Source organism: Punctularia strigosozonata (genome assembly GCF_000264995.1).
Source record: "Punctularia strigosozonata HHB-11173 SS5 unplaced genomic scaffold PUNSTscaffold_7, whole genome shotgun sequence".
NCBI lineage: Eukaryota > Fungi > Basidiomycota > Agaricomycetes > Corticiales > Punctulariaceae > Punctularia > Punctularia strigosozonata.
The window spans coordinates 652,131-669,674 of record NW_006767439.1 but is presented as its reverse complement, the minus strand read 5'-3'; the positions used below and the strand labels follow the sequence as shown (position 1 = coordinate 669,674).

Sequence of the window (17,544 nt, the reverse complement as noted above, 5' to 3'; positions counted from 1 at the left end):
CGTCCAGGGGCATTACAGACAACAGAATGCAACGGCGGAATTGATTCTCAACCTCTTTTTTTAATTAATCTGTGGCGAGCGATACCACGGAGATGAATGAGTATATAAATTTGACATTGTGCGCCCAGGATCTCTTCAAGTTATCACATTCGCGCCATTGTGCGTGTTAAGTATCATTGCACCTTAACCGTGTAAACATCGTACTATATCGGACCGCGTTTCTACCCAAGTAAAATACATTGACCTGACTTTGCCAAGTTTGCGCACGAGTGGAGTGTCTACACTTCTGCTCCTATCTCAGGCTCGTAGCTTCTTCAGCTCATGATAATGATTAACGATCTTCTTGTGGTCGTCCGTGTCATGATGGAACCCGGTGATGTCCGCGACCACGTTCTCGATGCCCTTCGCCTTGATTTCCGCCTGCAACTGCTTCGCCTGCTCGTCCGTATCGTTCTCGTAGTGGAACGCGGCCGCGATCCCGACTGGCAGCCAGTTCACTTCCACGCCGTACTCCTTCGCGAGATAGGTCGGACCGAGCAAGCGGTCGTTCCGCCCGAGTTTGCGCAGCGGCTGCCGGCCGACGCGGACGACGTCGTCCTTCACTTCCGGGTTCTTGAACCGCTCCTCGATCTTGTCGAGGTACTCCTTGTGCTCCTGCTCGCTGAAGCCGTGCTTCTTGATCAACGCTGCACCGCTCTCGTCTAGAGCGCCCCGGACGACCTTCCGGATCTCGTCGTCGCGGATGGAGGAGTCGATGGTGGGTAAACCCTTGAGCCAGCCGAGGTAGGCGGTGATACAGTGCCCGGTGTTAAGCGTGAACAGTTTGCGTTCGTTGTAGGCGATGAGGTTGTTCGTAAGGTGCATGCCCTTGACGTTGAGCTTAGGCCCGCGGAGTGCGGGTTCCTCGACTACCCACTCAAAGAACCCCTCGACGCCGACGTCGAGCTTGTTTCCTGGTTTGCCCTCAAAGGGAGGCACGATGCGGTCGACGCTGCAGTTGGCGAAACTGCGACGATAGGACTCAGACAATTAACCTATTGACGATCAGGTGTTCTTACCCGACATTCTCCCGTACATACTCCTGGTCTTCATCAGCCAGATGCTTATCGACGAACTCCTTCAGGTGCGCCGTGCCTCCGATGGCGTTCTCACAGGCGATGATGTTGAGCGGTGGCCCGTTAATCTTCCGGCGCGCCTGGATGCCTTTCGCGATGGTGGGCGCGATCTTCTCCAAGACAGTGAGGCCAACCGCCGTCGTCAGGAGCGCTGCATGCGCGATGCGCTCCTCCAAATCTTCTGCGAAACTGAGCACGGCGGATACGTGTGTGACCTTGACCTCGTTCTTCTGTTGATCAAGGATGTGCACATCGTACTCTTGCTTCGCGTTCATTTCTTCGATCAGCTCCTTGTCGACATCGGCGAAGGTGACGTGGTAGCCCGAGTCGACCTAGTGAACGACGGGTACGTTGGGCGTGATGGAAGAGACAGCTTGCGCGTGGTGCTCACGAGTAGGGGTGCGATGAAACCGCGGCCGATGTTACCGGCTCCGAAATGGATAGCTCGCGGTCGTCGCGGTGCCCTGCATATTCGGTCAGGAACAGGACAGGGATGCAAAGACGTGTTGCGCACATGGAATATGTGGGAGTCTCCGACATGGTCTTCGCGGGTACGGGACTTTAAATAGTGGTTGAAGCCGGAACGAACGTTGTCCCAACAATACACAGCGTATCGATGCCCGAAATTAGAGCGCGGATATCGCTTGGTCTATGCAAGCCCAGTCGTTTCCAGCGAACCGAATGAAGCGAAGCAAGTTATAGGCCGGATCGCGGTGGGCCGATACGTAGCCGGAGCGAGGTGGATAGGTGGATATGGTCCTTGCCATCCTGGCTGCTGCGACAAAACCGGGAGGATTCGATATCGACGTCATGAACCTGAGTTGATGAGCCACCCCCCATCTGGGACATCGACGCCAGAAACTCAGTGTTCAATGAAGCTATGTTCATTTCCGTCCCATTTTCCGCTCCATACGCTCCGAGTCGTCACGCTGCCAGGAAAATATCATGCTCGCATGTACGTACTCATTCCAGCGCTCTGAACTACAGATTTTCCCTTCAGTACCAATACGAGGGCTCTCCTTACGGGCGCGTGTAGCAGACTCGGACATTCCTCTCCCTTCAAACATGTACGATGCAATATGCTAAATAACCTTGGGGCCCAACGACGCCAACGACATCATGCGCAGGCATTCATGACCTTGAGCTCCCGCCCCCCCCCCCCCCCCCCATCGGCTTCCGAGGTTCACGGATGTAACAACAGGGGTTACATACTGATGCTCGCGACCATCATCGACCTTGCAGAACCTTGCCACACGGAATCTTTCTTATCGCTCCGCGGCGGTACAAGGTGGAAGATTGCGGAGATCGTGGTCTCTTGTCTCTGGCATGGGAGTCCCAAACCGACCAGATGGCTAAGTTTTAATAGGATGCCTATGCTCTTCGAAAGAAGCCTTGCGGCGGGTTTGCCTGGGAACCGTTCGTCGATACCTGTGCCCTCCTCCGCCGTCGAGCCAGCCATCGTTATGACCAGGCAAAGCTCAAAGTTCAGCAGAGATGGGGAGTCGCCGCCCGACGCTGGAGCAGGTTGTCGGCGGCGCCCTACTTGACTTCTCGAACCCCGTGAAGCAGGTCCTTCGCACGCTTCCCCACTTTGTTATGGAAATACCCCAGTCACGGGGGACCCTGCATTCCTGGATGAAGCATACCTGTCCTTCGCATTGGGCAAGGCATCAATCGGAACCCGACGAAGTTCACGGGTATCCGAATATGCCGCCGCCTTATGTGCGAGGGTTGACCTTGCGCCACGACCTTCGTTGGCGACCCGCCCCCCACATCGATACCAGCTTTATCTCCTCCACGAACAACGAATGTCCATTAACGAGAAAGAACGAATCGAATCTCCAGTAATGGTCGAAGACACGGAGAAAGGCAAACCATCTCGTTCGTCGGCAGAGACGGACGAGGTGGACACGTCCTTCACGGAGGAAGAGGAGAAGCACCTCGTCCGGAAGATCGACGCGCGCATCTTGCCCATCGCCTGCGCTATGTATTTGTTCGCTTGTGAGTGCTTGGCTTCCCCAAGTAAGGTTCAAGCACGCTCAACTCGTCGTTACAGTCCTGGATCGGGGAAACCTTGGCAACGCACGACTCCAAGGTCTCCCACAGGATACTCTAGGTGGTGACCCCACAGGCGTGAAGTTTGACTGGGTGAACTCAGCGTTCTACTTCTCCTATGTACGTCCATTTGTCTCGGATGCTTGTGATTAGTATAGACAACCCGCTTCATTTCGCCAGATCCTCTGTCAAGTGCCTGCTTCTATCGCGGCCAAGGTCATCTCTCCTCAAGTTTGGATTGCGAGCGCTGCCATAGGATGGGGTATCTGCTCCACTTTGATGGTAGGCGTCAACATTTCTCGGCCTTCCTGTGCAGGACCAAATATCATTGGCAGTCTACCAGCTTCAACTTCGGTAGCGTATTGGTTGCACGAGTTGCCGTGGGCGTCTTTGAGGCCGCTTTCGGCCCTGGTATCCCGCTTTACTTTTGTGAGTGGATGATGTCCTGCATAGCCAATCCGACTTTGATAATCGTTGCGCAGCTCTCTTCTACACGAAGACGGAAATCGGGCTCCGACTTGCGTATTGGTTCGGATTCGGTGCGTTTGTCCCGTGGTCCCCTTGTCCAGTATACTTGACCCTTGCTGTTCAGCTGCTGTCGCCGGTGCATTCGGTCGGTGAAAGCATACAAATACAGGAATGAGGCGGGTCTGATTTACCCCTTCAGGCGGTCTCATCGCCTTCGGCGTCCAGCATGCGCATACCGCGATCCACAACTGGCGGCTTCTTTTCATCATCGAGGTAATTCGAATGCCGTGAAACGCGTACACCGCTCTGCTGAAGCTGCACGTCTCCTTAGGGCATTCCAGCGGTCATTTGCGGGGTGATAGCATTGCTTTTCTTCCCAGATCGGCCCGAAAGAACGAAGTTTTTCAACGAGAAGGAGAGACGGCTCGCGATCGCCCGGATGAACCGTGGCACGTCCGGCGATATCGGACTTGGCGTCAACAAGAGTGAGCTATCTGCACCCTCCAAAAGGGCTGTGAATACTGAATGAGCACCCCACTTTCCAAGAGCACATTATCGCTGCATTCAAAGACTGGAGGGTAAATCGAACCCGGACACAATAACCCCGGCGTTATAATTGACGACGCTGTACCGGCAGATCTATACGGGAGGTGTCATCTATTTCGGTCTTAACACGGCGCTGGCTTCCATCTCCGCTTTCCTGCCCACTATTATCAAGACGCTAGGCTTCAGTGAGTCTATTCAACTATGAATTCCGAGATCCGAGGAATCTGACGCTTCCTCGTCAGCGAACGCTATCGCCCAGCTATTGACAGTGCCCCCTTACGCCGTGGCGGCCATAGTCCTTACTCTTCTCTCATGGTGTTCCGATCGCTTGCAAACCCGAGGGCCCTTCCTGATGGGCAGTACCGCGCTGAGCGGGATCGGATATCTGTAAGTTCATGATTGCCACACGCGTGAGTGCCATGATGTGATTTGACCACTGTTCAGCCTTCTGCTTGTCATTCCGCACAACGTCGGGGTCAGGTATTTTGCAGTGTTCTGCATCACCACGGGAACATATACCGCGATCGGCCTCATGCTTTCCTGGTGTAACTACTTCTTAAGCTACTCTGATGATCGTCTGACGCTGGTATTTTGTGATAGTTGCGCACAACCTTGGGTCGGAATCCAAGAAGGCTACGGGTATTCCGATGTTTATGGCCATCGGCCAATGTGGAAGCGTCCTAGGATCCCACCTGTACCCAGCGACTGAGGGACCTCGATATATGTGAGTCTAATCCCGAATATGAACGGAAGAACCATCACATTTATCGGAAACCAACAGTAAAGGGTTCGGGGTATCATGCGGTCTGCTCTTCTTTGCAACTTTGTGCTCATTCGTTCTTCATGTGAGTCATCGCATCGCTCAGCAATATTCAAGGACCTGACACTGTAATCACAGGTATCGTACCGGATGGCGAATGCGCACCGAGATCGCGAGTATGGACGCCCGGAATCGGGAAAGAGAGTGGATACTTCTGAACTTGCGGACGAGGCGAGCACGCTTCGACCTTGCGCTTTAGAAAGGACTGACCATGAACCCTGTTTTTTAGGCTTCCGATTTCCGGTATGTCCCCTAGAAACACTAGAAGCATGCGGAGTAGCTACGACGGAAGATTAGTACAAACCATCTTGTGTATTTGTGGGACGAAAGTGCAGAGCAATCGCGTACTACATACCCGTTGGGTGAAATCCTGGTGAATCGCGTGAAAGCTGTCAGAGTCACGTGTACTATCTCGTGATCGCGTTTCTTTGAGCGCGTTCACCGACGGGGACGTCCGCGCTCGTCCGTGCCGGTTGTTGCTTGGTTGCTGCTATCGTCTGTGAAGCCTCCTATCTGTAACGATCTGCTGGGAAACTGCTATCAACCGACTCAGAAGTCAACCTTGTACCCGGCGAAGTACAGAATCAAAGTTCAACCACAAACATCGTCTCGCTCGCGGTATTGATACTCCGTAACTTGTAAGTGGGTACATAACACTATGCGATATTGGCCTCTCGGCTCTGTTTGTGGGCTTACATCTTGAAACGCGCAGGATGAGTATGGCTGCAAGCACAGAACCGGACGTCTTTGACGAACCCTCGCCTCCTATCATTGACGGTGATATCCTTATGGCCTCCAAGGAAAACATTCAGCCGCTCGCACGGGGCAGACGAGCTACAACACTTGCATCTGTGTTAGCAACCCCTCATTCTCAACGGTCCTCCTATCTCGCTAGCGCACGATCACGACATCGCCTTAACTGTCAGCTGGCCCTGGAGAACGCAGAGGATGACGACGACGATCCCCTCGAAGCTTACTATCGCTTCGTTTACTGGACTATTGAGAACTATCCTGCCGGACAGAGCGCCGAAAGTGGGCTGCTCGAACTCTTGGAAGAGGCCACTCGCATTCTGAAGGACGACCGGGGCGGGAAATGGCGTAGCCACCTGAAATACCTCGAGTTATGGATTTTATACGCCAATCGGGTAGAGAAACCGCAGATTATCTATCGCTTCCTGTTGACGAACGACATTGGAACGGAACACGCGCTTTTTTATGAAGAATTTGCGTCAGTTCTCGAACGGAATGGCAGGTGAGTGCAGCACGGCTTGAGTGATGCACGCGGACTCAAAGTGAATAGGCGAACGGAAGCAGACGAAGTGTATCTACTAGGCATTAATCGTAAAGCGCAACCTCTGGAACACCTTCAGGCCAAACATCGAGATTTTCAGAAACGGATGGTTCTGTGCGCCCCATCCGCATCTTCGCCTCCGTCTCCCCCGCGTGAAACGACGGAGGCCGAGTCCTCCAAGCGGCGAGTGCTCGGCGAGTCCAAGAAGCCGAAATCGAGGGCCGCAGCAGCGTCATCTTCCACCGCCGCGTCCATGCAGGAAGACGTCTTCGGCACTCAGGCGGTTACTCGAAGGGCAGCACCTAACGCACGCATGCAGGTCTTCGTGGACCCATCGGGCGAACAGGCTGCCGCCGCCGCACCCGGCGTGTGGACGGACGTCGGCACCCGGACTTCTCGGGTCAAGGAGAACGTGAAAGAAGTGTCAAAGATGAAGGGCACGGTGATCAAGCAGAAACCGTCCTCCTCTTCGCGCGCAGCACCGGGGCCGGGAATGTCCGGGGGGTTCACAGTATTCAGAGACCCTGATCCAAGCGAGGCTCAAGGAGGTACCATAATGCCTCCACCTCCTGTACCCGTGAAGGCGGTGCCTAAGACGCCCAGTCATCGCAAAGCTGCTATAGTGCCGTTTATCGACGGCGACGCGTCTGTGCTTTCTACTCCCAAGTCAAGTTTCACCGTCTTCCGCGATGAGGTGGGCTGGTTTTGACGGGGTCCTGGACGTGCTGCTTTAACTGACCTGTCCACTTTCAGACGGAAGAACCGTCGAGTACGATGACACCATCAGTTACCGATTCGGTGATGAAAGTCAAGCGCTCCACTCCGTCTGAGAATCCAGGGCTTGGAACCGGTGTTGAACCCTCTACCGAAGCGGAGGCACTTCGGAAAGATCCTCTGAAAAACTATGCGCCCGAAGAACGAGGCGGTGAAGAAGCTTGAGCACCTCGGTATGTTTGTCTTTTCACGGTCGCCCGTTCCATGCTCGTGGACAACGGGAACGCGTGTTTTTAATATCAATGTCTGCGGCCTTCTTATTGTATTTACATCTGTAGTCCAGAAATACACCGACGCACAACTGTCTCCGCCGGCCCGATCTGTCACCAACGAGCAAAGCAGTCCGAAGTCTCAGGCTTTTACTATCTGTACAATACACAACAATGCGCCACGCCCGATTCCTCAAGGAAGGATAGCCGCGCGACCCTAGAAAGAAAAGCGAGTATTGTAACCGCCGCCAGCGGAGGAGACTACGGTCGAAACCCTGGACTTTCGGCTCTTGCGAGGTGACAAGCTGACCTTCGGAAGTGGAGTGCGTGCTTTTAGATCAGTAAGGTCAGCGCAATGGGGCCGCCCGCCGAGTTCCCCCGACGTTCACCTGAACAGGTTGACATCATCGAGACGGCTTACCGACGGGACAGATCGCCAGGTACGGGGAGTTGGAAACGCCGGCAGGTATTGCTCCTAAAGCCATATGAGACGGTGTAATTGACGCTACGCCGGATGAGTTGTGCACTGCGTGTTCTCCGCCGGTAAACGTGAACAACAACTTTCAGAGGGGTCGGGGAATCGAGCAAACCCGCCCTTCAGGACCGCAGTGCCACGACGAAGACGGAACAAGGCATCCGGAACCGTCTTCATGTTATTACTTCAGATGCTGTTGCTTCGAGTTCTAGCATGAGAGCGATAGTACAGTAGGCTCCAGCGTGAGATCCTAAATGACGCAAATGCGCGAGACGTCCGTCCATACTTGAAGCGTTGTCGGCGTGTCGACGGAAGCGCCGGGAAGCCGGATGAGATCATGCACGTGAGCGTGCACAGCTTGTTGATTCTTGACTTGGATGTACCGCCCATCGGGTTCCACAACAGCCCACAAGGTACAACGTTTCGAGTTCCTCGTTCGAAATAACACGCCCAGACCTGCGAAACGCCCAAGTCGAGCCTGATTAGTGACTGAATTGCCATGCTGTGAAGCTGTATACGAGCGATATACTTATAGTAGGTACGCGTTCGACTATTTCTCTTCAGAGTCCCGGAACACCAGCTCACGCAACACACTCCGTCATGTTCGACCCCCAGTACGGCAACGCGCATGCACATTCCGTCGATCAGCCTGTCGTTGACGTTGCTGGTCAACACGACGAGAGTTGCTACGCTGCAGGGCAGTGTGCCCCAGCTCAACCCCCGTTCGCCCCCTCGGACGCGCCTTTCGGAGGCGAATACAGCTTTGCGCCGCTATGTCACCCCCATGAGCCACATCTACTCAGACCGCGGGTGGAAATGCCGCTCCCGAGTCCCGCCATCCCAGGTTTTGCGGTTCCTCCAAGCATCCCCGGTCAACCACCTGATGATTACGACACCATCTCTATCACCACACACCACACCCACCACACCCACCACACTCAACATACCGATGCTCCCCGTTCCGAGTTCCTGAGCCCCGGTTTTCCTGAGGTTCCTGGTACATACCCGTCTTCAACATGTGTCGATTCGCGTCTGTCATCGGGTCATACCTCGATGAACAGCCTGAACGGTCCACTACCGCCACCGATACCCGCTTCTTCTGTGCCGATGCACCCACACCAGGGCCAGAGGATGTCGCAATTCTCTCAACCTACTGCGGGGGGCCGACAGCACTCGCTCGATACTGAGCTCATCGACACTGATGATTACCACCACAGCGGGTATGAGCCGTTTCCTTCTCCATTAAGAACTAGTGCTAAGTATCGTACAGCTGCTTCTCCTTCCTTCGTCGATGGGGCAAGCCGCGAACTGCTTCCGGTATCCCCAAGGGCAAGTCCGACCGTCCGGTCGAAGGGTCGAAGAAGCCGAAGCCGAAGCCGAAGCCGAAGCGCCAGTGAAGCCGATCACCTTCAATTGTGAATGACAGGTGAGGCAGAACTTCTCGGGAACAGGTGTTTAACGTGCTCATGATCCTCCCAGCAAACTCACCACGCGCCCAAAAACCCCGTTCCCAAAAACGAACTATACCGCAGTAACCTTGAATCTAGCTCTTGACATATACGCGTTCAGCGCTTAATCATTGCCAAGGTCAAGGGCTGCCATCAAAGATCGGACATTGACGCGACACCTCTCCCGACATTCATGACCATTTCACCTTTCACTATCGCGGCATTAAACCATTCTTCATACTTGCTTGTGGACCTGCATGTACAATTCACTCCATCATGAAATCCTAACTTTTCTTCCGCTTCCTCATACCCGTCCCGATGATACTGTGGCGGCCGGCCGCACTAAGCCGCACAAAATGGACCTGTGATCGAACTAATTTGCGTTCAAAACCAGCGCAACGAACAACCTTCAAGTGCCCCCGTAGGTTGATAATTCTCTAGCTTGGACCAATTTATTCACGATAACCGTCAAAAATCAGGACGTCTGCTGATGCTCCGGCTATCGCACTTACCGCCCCCCATCTGTCGTCCAAATACGTTGTTCAAAACACCGGTCTCATGGTGTACACCCGACACTGCTTTCGTCGCGAAGAAGTCCCTTCCGTGACTTTCTAGCGCAAGAACTTGCTTTTTGACGAAGAAACAAACAACACGCAAAGGCCTTCCGCGTCACACGTCCATCCGACTCCACAAACAGATGAATGGCTTATTGCTAATCCTTTCTTCATCGGCGCATGAATCCTTCTGTAGAGCGAGGCCGTGAAGACGAGGCAATCCGCTCGTGCAGCTTCTAGCTACAGGCCTTCTTAATGGAACTCGATAGCTCAACTCTGCGTCTTGGAGAACCGGTCCTGGCTGTGGAATGGGCGGTGTGCCCCGGTCCGAACTGGAATGGGACCGGAGTCGCCGCAAACAGGGTTCTGCGATTGGATTTGTAGGCTGTGAAACGTGTAAGCTGCACCGTTCTCTACGATCTTTCGAAAACTCACAGACTGTCTTCAAGGCGTATATGACATGCGGCGGAACATCGTTCCATTTCGAAGAGGCACCGCATCCTTAGTACATACCGCGACCGGCGTCCCGCCCGCTGGCTAGCTGGTGGACAAACTGCCGACGTGGATGAGCGCCTACTCCCGTTCTAGGGTGAACAGATCGACGCTACCCCAGAACAAGAATGATAGTGATGGCGAGTTCGTGCTATTGGCGGTCAACGTGAAACTGTCCGGCGCGATATAGGCAGCGGCGTCGAAGCCGAAGGAGCTCATAGGACTTCAGACGACTCGTCCAAACGCGAGCCGCTCATCCGTCCGAAGAGGAAACAATGGTGGCCGGGTCACTGGGAAGGACCAGAAAGCGCGAGAAAGCGGACACAGGGGTTGGCGTGCAGGATCTCGAACCGCATCATGGCCAGACAGCCTACTTGAAATTCTCTCCGCCATGGCGGTCGATGGACACTGTTTGCTCTGGGCACGCAAGTCGGGAAAGCAAAGGGTCGGGTTGCAGATTGCTCCAACGCCTGCTGCTTGTGCGCAGCGGTGCGCTATCTCTCCCCTGGTATCCGAAGGCTGGCCGCATAGGTCACGTCACTCCAGCAACGCTTCATCGTTTGGGCCTCGGACGGACTCAACGACACTCGTTATAGATATGCACATGTCGCATCACTAGCTCCGTTTGGCAGTTCGATGCAACGAGCGGACCTACCGATATCATCATGGACCGCACTGTGCATGGTGCAGCCAGATAAGCCAAACACAGGCAGGGGTGGGTGTCACGACAGTCCAGTCCGCGTTGCTGGAGGCTTTGCACGGTCGATGATGCGCACCGTATAAGTATGTCCAACAAAATGCATAGCATTTGTGGGCGGATGGCGGTACTCCATGATGGAACGGGGCTGAGCAATGCATATATAGACTTTTTAAGATCTAGAAAGCAGTCGGGAAGCGCAGCGTTCACAGCAAGTATCAACCTGTATCAACTGCCTTCTGACGAGTCGATTGCATGGATGGCACAAAGTAGCGTGATAATGGAAGGTTGCAACGGGAATAGTCCAGGATAAAAACACGTTCATAATATTTGCCATTACCGCGTGCGCGGTGCATGTGGTGAGGCAGGGCGCACCTTCATCGATTCAACGCTGATCATGTACAACTTGCACGTCCCCCGCGTCGCGGCGTCGAGCATGACCGTTGCGTTCAGTATCCATCATTCTCGAGCGGACAGTGCAATAGCCTACAGTATTCTGCAGCTCAGGCAGAGTGCATCCTACTGTCTATCAGAAGGCTCCCTGTGCCCACCATGAATCACACACACCGGCTCACCGATGGATTCCCACCGACAGAAGGACGCAACTGCGGACACCGACCACGACTCCCGACAATCCAGCCATTGTTTCCTTCACCCGTCTAGTTATGCCTCCAGGCCCAAGGCAAGCAAGTATGATACTATGATATCGTGGGTCATGCGACACTTTACTGCCTTCGGATGCTATGACTCACGCACAACAGCAACAGGCGCGCGCTAAGTAGGCTTATATGAAGCGAGCAATAGAGCAACATATATGGTCCAACTATCCCCATGTCTAATCATCAGTATTCTCCCTACCAGCGGGCCCCCGGCCCTTCGGAATCCTACAACGAAGAGCCTTGGCCTCCTGCGGGTCACGATGCGCTACCGCCCTCGTATTCCGGGGGTCAGTCCCATCCACAAGCTCCCCAATTTCCTCCTTCAGCTGTGTCCGGATTCATGCCTCCCGGGTATCAGGGGCCCGCAAGCCCAGTGGCTTCATTCATGACCTCGATGCCGGCTCCGATGCCAGCGTATCCTCCGCAACGCGCAATTTCGTCTCCCAACGTGTACGGCGGTATGCCTGCACCGATGCCCATGCCCACGGCTGCATCGAATCCTCGAGTTCACGGTCCATATCACAACGGTTTCCAAGCCATGCCATCGAACAACTACCCCTTTGTGGTACCAGATGGGCACTTCCCGCACTCCTCTTCGAGACAAGACACCTCATACGGCCTGCCCCGCCCTGCCCTGGTCGACAATCACTGCGGATTCAACCCTACACCGCAGTCTATGCCAGTCCCTGTCCCAGGGGCAGACCCCTACCAGTCGCAGGTGCCGATGTATCCTGCCCAAGCATCTACGGGCCATCACGGCATGCAGACACTGTACCTGCATGCTGGATACAGGTCCGAATATGAGAACGCCACCTACGAGAACGGAGCTTCTCATAACCAGTACGAGTGCTCGTCTTATGCGAGAGTGCTAGAAGTGACATAAATGAATAACAGCTCCGGATTCAGGCGCTTTTTTGACAAGCGAGAGGACAAATTCACCCCCAGAGGACCGCCTAACAAACCAGTTCAGGGCGGAACTACCCTGAGTGGTAACAACCCGGTGAAGGGTGATAGCAAACCGCGCCCCAAACGTAGATGATGCATCTTCGCTATTGACAAGCATACCGGGGCATTTGGGTAAGTATATATATTTCCTAATTACGCCCAATCCTGATAATGCATACTCACGCTTGATCAAGTCCTCGCACGAACAGGTCCACATCACCAACATCATTGCGCTTTCCTTCTTCGTTTTCTGGTCTTGTATTGTTCTACCTCGGGTCCTAATTGCGTCTTGCAGTCCACGCCTCTTGACAAGCCGTATAATGAATTCCATACCCCTACTCACGATACCCCATTCACGATTGACGCTTCGTTCCGTTATCCGTTATGGTTGCATTTATTCGCCATGATTGTGGGGAGCGGACCTCCAGAGTCGCTCAAACGCCAGTTACTTTCATCTTTGGTTCGTCCCACCGGACTTTAGTGTCTTTATCCACTTTATGTTATCGAATCTGCGGTCTGATTGCTGGGCCCGGGTTGAGTTGCCTTTACTCGACTCGTCCAATTTATGGATCTTGGCAATGATATATATGCGCAAGTTCAGTCCCTGCTCGATCAAATGTCACAGATCTTCTCCGATCTTTCGGTTGTGAGTATAACATTGAACTTTTCTGCGGAGACGTCACGCTGACGACAGGTTTGTCGAAGGCTTCCCTCTCACTTCTGTCTGTTGGCTTCACGCTGTTGTCCTTAATCTTTGCCTAGATGTTGTGCTCGCTCACGAGAACCATGCCCACACCAATCCACATGCTTGGACGATCGAGTTGTCGCACACTACGTTGACGTCATGATGCTCAAGTCGTGTTCCTGGTTATCGCAATTCAGAATCAACTCATTTCCCCTTCCTCCTCTCATCACCTCCAACATGTCATCTAACGATGTAACCATCCCTACACCATCCCTGACATCGCTGCTATATGTGAAGTCCGCCAAATACTCTGCCGCAACCCAGCACCCTTTCCTCACCGCCGCGGGAGACGGCTCCCTCGCTAACGATCAATTGTCATATTGGCTTGCCCAGGACCGCATATACGCCTCACACGCCTATCCACGTTTCATCGGACAGCTTATCGCCAAGATCCCGTTCTCATCCGCCCATGCAGCCTCTTCTCCGGAGCAGCAGCGCAACGATCGGATCTTGCGCGTCCTCAGCTTTTGCCTGCAAAACATTGTACGGGAGGTTGCCTTCTTCAGTGATACATCCGAGAAGTTCGGTCTCGAGATTGGAATTCGGAATCAAGTGGGCGATGCTGGATGGCCCGAGCGTAAGGCGACGATGGACTACACTGCAGAGATGGCTCGCATCGCAGCTTTAGGTACCCTGGGGGAAGGTCTTGTCTTTCTCTGGGCCATGGAACGTGTAAGCTGTTTGACTTTGGGGTATGTGTCGTCTCGTTGACGGTTGGCTGCCTCTAGGTCTATCTTGACGCGTGGAAGCACGTTGCTTCGGCCAGGATGGGCACCGCATCGACGGAGCCGCTTTCGTCTCTTTCACTAGCTACCGCAGTGGATGGATTTGTGACGAACTGGACGAGCGCCGAGTTCGAGGCCTTCGTACGCGATCTAGCTGACCTTGTCGACCTTTGTGACGTGCCGCTCGAGGCAGCCAGTGTCGTATGGAACCGGGTACTGGAACTCGAGGAGGCATTTTGGCCGGAAGAAGGAGAAGCTTTAGCTGTCAAATCACAATGAAGCAACAGCCTTCCAGAGCTTCGGACTATCCCACTCAGGGACCCAAACGACCAGATAAACCGAAACCGAAGAGGTGTTGCATCATGTGAATGAGTCGGGGCTCTCCATTTGCTTGTGGACAAAGCGGGTTTAAGCAAAGGCATGTCTACCTGGGACGTGTGAACGATCCGCATACCCCTTCTCCTTCGTACTGCTCGTTGACAATGCCCGTCTTTTGCTCTTCTGTCTTCTTCTGGCCGCCGATGGAAGGGACTCGATAGCGCTTCCACAACCATAACAACGACCCGGTAGGGGCCGTCGCCCGCACGGGGCGAGAGAACAAGGATAAGAAATAGTGGAAGTGGAAGTGTATTATTATGTAAACATGGTCGAGCCTGCTACGCCGTCACCCTTCAACGCTTCAGTGTTCATATCCTTGTGAGCAGATGTAGCAATACGTACGTCGCACCTTGTGCAGTTGTTGCGCTAGTAGAGTACATGAGCGCACTTCCTGATCTGGACGCATATATGCAATGTTGACAGTAGCGTTGGGTAGCTGAAAAACTGCATTGCGAAGACCATGCATGTGTTAAGAAGTGAGAGTACAACAACCACCGAATCCTTTCGATTAGGCGCCCATATAGGGAGGGTATAGAACAGCCATGGTCGCATGCTGAAGTGCCGGGATAGCATGCCATCCCACACCGGCCTCATGATCCACGGTGGCGTTCGATTCGGGTGAAATTGACCAGCGCGTGAGGTGAAAGTCGCCTTTCACCCAAGAATCAGGTGAATGGGGTGGCGTGCGGGTGAAATGGATTCGCCCGAAAGTGAGGTGAAAATAGCCCACTGGCATTTTTCTGCGAGGAAACACATCATATTGCTGCCAACTACTGCTAGACATACCTCCTTGAGATTCTATTGGTTATTGTGTTATATACTTGTACTCTACACTCTGCATGCACAGCGACGGGCTGCCTTGCACCGATACTATTCGCAAGTCCAAGTCGGCTGCTTTGGGGGTGGAGCGCTGATGTAAGCGGTTGCATTACGCGCCACGACCCGCTTTGCGATACGACTTTCTCTGCTTCCACCATTACCAACGACCAGCAAACGGACTTCAAAGCAGAGCATGTAGCTCCGTACGAGACAAAGAAGCAGCGCGTAGGAGATTATCTAGGATCACCGATGCTGAAAGGGAGGCTTAGGCGACAACTACCCTCGACTGCCAATGCAGACCCTGACCACCGCACGGCTTCGTGCAATGAGAGGTCAGCTGCGTAACCGAGGTCAACAGAACCACAGAACCACTACACGAGCTGGGTGTGATGCAGCATCGGGTGAGGCAACTCGAACAACTCACGTCAACGGTGCACTGACTGTCTTCGATATCCAGAGGCTGACAATGTTGACCACGTCCACAGTCGTGCTCTCCGCCACCTCACGAACTGACTTCCGCTGACGCTCGCTGATGCCCTGCTTGATGTTAGCTGTGTACAGCCACGGCTGCTCAAGCTCGGCAATTCTTTCATACCAACACTATAGTTGACAATGGCGACGGATCCGCGATGATTGGAACACAGTGCCGATGCGGGCGCTCAACATCAGCAACTTCATTCGCGGTGCGTGTTGACCGGACTGGCCGCTGCTCGTTCACCACTCACCCGGACGCGAACCAGTTTTGGCTCTTACTTCAGAAGGATGGCGGTGATGCGCCGACCTTGGGTGCCGAGTGTGGGTGTCTGGAGGATCGTCCTTCGTTCTATGTTTTACCGTACCACACTGCATTGTATCATATCATGTTTATCTATTACTTTCTGTACTGCTGCACCGGGTAATCTGAAAATGTACAGTCGGCAAAAGTCAACCGCATTGCGGGTGAAAATTCACCTCATATTCAGTCTAGAGGGCTTCCAGCATGAGGGTGAAAGAGTTCATACTTCAGGTGAATTTCACCTGTGGCTTTCACCCGTCGTGCAGTCCAATTTCACCGGAGGAGGGTGATTTTCACCTACCTCCAGAGTGAAAGCCGCCCGAACATCAGGCGAATGCACAGGTGAATTTCACCTGTTTTGAACGCCCCCGTGATCACGGATCCTACCTTTCTGAAGATATCCTCCATACGACACAGGACGATCATATCTCAATCAGCTCTCGAAGTTATTAAACTGAACGCGACAGTCACCTCCTAGGCCAGAATAAATAAACTTAAACGTCATCCTCTCCCGGATGCGACCGGTCCACGCTCCTGGCGCCGTGTACGTACACTGTGCCATCGGGTTGGGCATGTTTTCACCCTAAAGCGGGGTGAAGGTAGCCAATAGGCTCATTATGAGTTAAATTTGAGGCTTTAGGTGATCGCAAGGTGAAACTGATGGCACCCTTATTTTGGATCAATCGCAACCCCAGGCGCTTGGCTGGCCCCGATCACATTGCACCTCCGCCTTGCCTTATGCCACGACATTCTCTGCTATCTTCTATGAGCCTCCCATCACTCAGCTTGCTGAGAGACACTTCCACACATCCAGCAACGCATCACACCCGCACGCACAACTTGCCGACAACGCCACAGGACTAATGCAACGCACGACACGGCGGCCAGCATAACTCAACCGCCCGTTATTCGCTCCAGGACTCGCGACAGGGCTGCAGTGCCCCTGATGTGCATTAGCACACTGCCTATGGCCTGCAGAATGCCCTCAGGTTTGCGAGCCACTCTTGTTGTTCTCTATATGACTCATATCCTCTTGCACTTCAGGTAGCCGTACCTTACATATCACACGGTCGACACCTAGGACGAAGATAAGGGACACAGACGAGAAGAGGAGCATGACACGGACGAGGAGGATGATACGGAGATGACGGTGGGCATGGGCGTCATGGACGAGAGCGAGAGCATGGCGGCGACGAGGTCCCCATGGCGCATGGCAGCGACCAACCCGTCGCGTACGACAGCGACCAGCCCGTCGCGTACAACAGCAACCAGCCCGTCGTGTACGACAGCAATCAGCCCCTCGCGAACAACAGCGGCGAGCCCGTCGAGCACGACCGCGACCAGCCCGTCGTGTACGACAGCAACCAGCCCCTCGCGAACAACAGCGGCGAGCCCGTCGCGTACGACAGCGGCAGACCCGTCGCGCAAGACCCCGCCGGACACGGTGAAGCGGTGAAGTGCGAGCACACCACCGTCCTTGCCCCCCTCGCTTTCACTCTCTACGAACACCTCGCGCACCTCATAGACTGTCATAGCTTGTGAGTGTAGATAGCT

At 54.0% G+C, this 17,544-nt stretch overlaps 8 protein-coding genes across 8 annotated transcripts; 7 read left to right on the top strand and 1 right to left on the bottom strand.

Annotated features, from left to right (window-relative positions):
* Nucleotides 1-161: 161 nt before the first annotated feature.
* Nucleotides 162-1,655, bottom strand: PUNSTDRAFT_120734 (mannitol-1-phosphate 5-dehydrogenase; the record flags this gene model as incomplete). The annotated part of the gene is made up of 4 exons (XM_007384229.1): nucleotides 162-1,006; nucleotides 1,059-1,447; nucleotides 1,507-1,579; nucleotides 1,630-1,655. 4 exons carry the CDS (start codon nucleotides 1,653-1,655, stop codon nucleotides 298-300), a joined length of 1,197 nt encoding a protein of 398 aa, XP_007384291.1. The 3' UTR covers nucleotides 162-297.
* Nucleotides 1,656-2,888: 1,233 nt separating this feature from the next.
* On the top strand, nucleotides 2,889-5,361 carry PUNSTDRAFT_87719 (MFS general substrate transporter). Its single transcript, XM_007384228.1, has 16 exons — nucleotides 2,889-3,116; nucleotides 3,172-3,290; nucleotides 3,351-3,452; nucleotides 3,506-3,599; nucleotides 3,653-3,713; nucleotides 3,767-3,783; nucleotides 3,838-3,911; nucleotides 3,970-4,123; nucleotides 4,185-4,216; nucleotides 4,276-4,369; nucleotides 4,427-4,571; nucleotides 4,629-4,729; nucleotides 4,785-4,908; nucleotides 4,966-5,029; nucleotides 5,083-5,175; nucleotides 5,234-5,361. Exons 1-16 carry the CDS (start codon nucleotides 2,924-2,926, stop codon nucleotides 5,258-5,260), a joined length of 1,494 nt encoding a protein of 497 aa, XP_007384290.1. The 5' UTR covers nucleotides 2,889-2,923; the 3' UTR covers nucleotides 5,261-5,361.
* Nucleotides 5,362-5,723: 362 nt separating this feature from the next.
* On the top strand, nucleotides 5,724-7,320 carry PUNSTDRAFT_103155 (uncharacterized protein; the record flags this gene model as incomplete). Its single annotated transcript, XM_007384227.1, has 3 exons — nucleotides 5,724-6,256; nucleotides 6,305-6,989; nucleotides 7,049-7,320. The coding sequence occupies 3 exons, from the start codon at nucleotides 5,724-5,726 to the stop codon at nucleotides 7,232-7,234; spliced, it is 1,404 nt and encodes a 467-aa protein (XP_007384289.1). The 3' UTR covers nucleotides 7,235-7,320.
* Nucleotides 7,321-8,353: 1,033 nt separating this feature from the next.
* Nucleotides 8,354-9,381, top strand: PUNSTDRAFT_143962 (uncharacterized protein; the record flags this gene model as incomplete). The annotated part of the gene is made up of 3 exons (XM_007384226.1): nucleotides 8,354-8,973; nucleotides 9,024-9,179; nucleotides 9,233-9,381. The coding sequence occupies 2 exons, from the start codon at nucleotides 8,354-8,356 to the stop codon at nucleotides 9,148-9,150; spliced, it is 747 nt and encodes a 248-aa protein (XP_007384288.1). The 3' UTR covers nucleotides 9,151-9,179; nucleotides 9,233-9,381.
* A 2,008-nt stretch (nucleotides 9,382-11,389) lies between these two features.
* PUNSTDRAFT_120730 (uncharacterized protein) lies at nucleotides 11,390-12,897 on the top strand. Its single transcript, XM_007384225.1, has 4 exons — nucleotides 11,390-11,652; nucleotides 11,706-12,443; nucleotides 12,498-12,680; nucleotides 12,743-12,897. Exons 2-3 carry the CDS (start codon nucleotides 11,776-11,778, stop codon nucleotides 12,640-12,642), a joined length of 813 nt encoding a protein of 270 aa, XP_007384287.1. The 5' UTR covers nucleotides 11,390-11,652; nucleotides 11,706-11,775; the 3' UTR covers nucleotides 12,643-12,680; nucleotides 12,743-12,897.
* Nucleotides 12,898-13,470: 573 nt separating this feature from the next.
* PUNSTDRAFT_103152 (heme oxygenase-like protein) lies at nucleotides 13,471-14,321 on the top strand (the record flags this gene model as incomplete). The annotated part of the gene is made up of 2 exons (XM_007384224.1): nucleotides 13,471-13,965; nucleotides 14,022-14,321. 2 exons carry the CDS (start codon nucleotides 13,471-13,473, stop codon nucleotides 14,295-14,297), a joined length of 771 nt encoding a protein of 256 aa, XP_007384286.1. The 3' UTR covers nucleotides 14,298-14,321.
* Nucleotides 14,322-15,844: 1,523 nt separating this feature from the next.
* Nucleotides 15,845-16,114, top strand: PUNSTDRAFT_113882 (uncharacterized protein; the record flags this gene model as incomplete). The annotated part of the gene is made up of 1 exon (XM_007384223.1): nucleotides 15,845-16,114. The coding sequence occupies one exon, from the start codon at nucleotides 15,845-15,847 to the stop codon at nucleotides 16,112-16,114; it is 270 nt and encodes an 89-aa protein (XP_007384285.1).
* A 1,079-nt stretch (nucleotides 16,115-17,193) lies between these two features.
* PUNSTDRAFT_113881 (uncharacterized protein) lies at nucleotides 17,194-17,532 on the top strand (the record flags this gene model as incomplete). The annotated part of the gene is made up of 1 exon (XM_007384222.1): nucleotides 17,194-17,532. The coding sequence occupies one exon, from the start codon at nucleotides 17,194-17,196 to the stop codon at nucleotides 17,530-17,532; it is 339 nt and encodes a 112-aa protein (XP_007384284.1).
* Nucleotides 17,533-17,544: the final 12 nt, after the last annotated feature.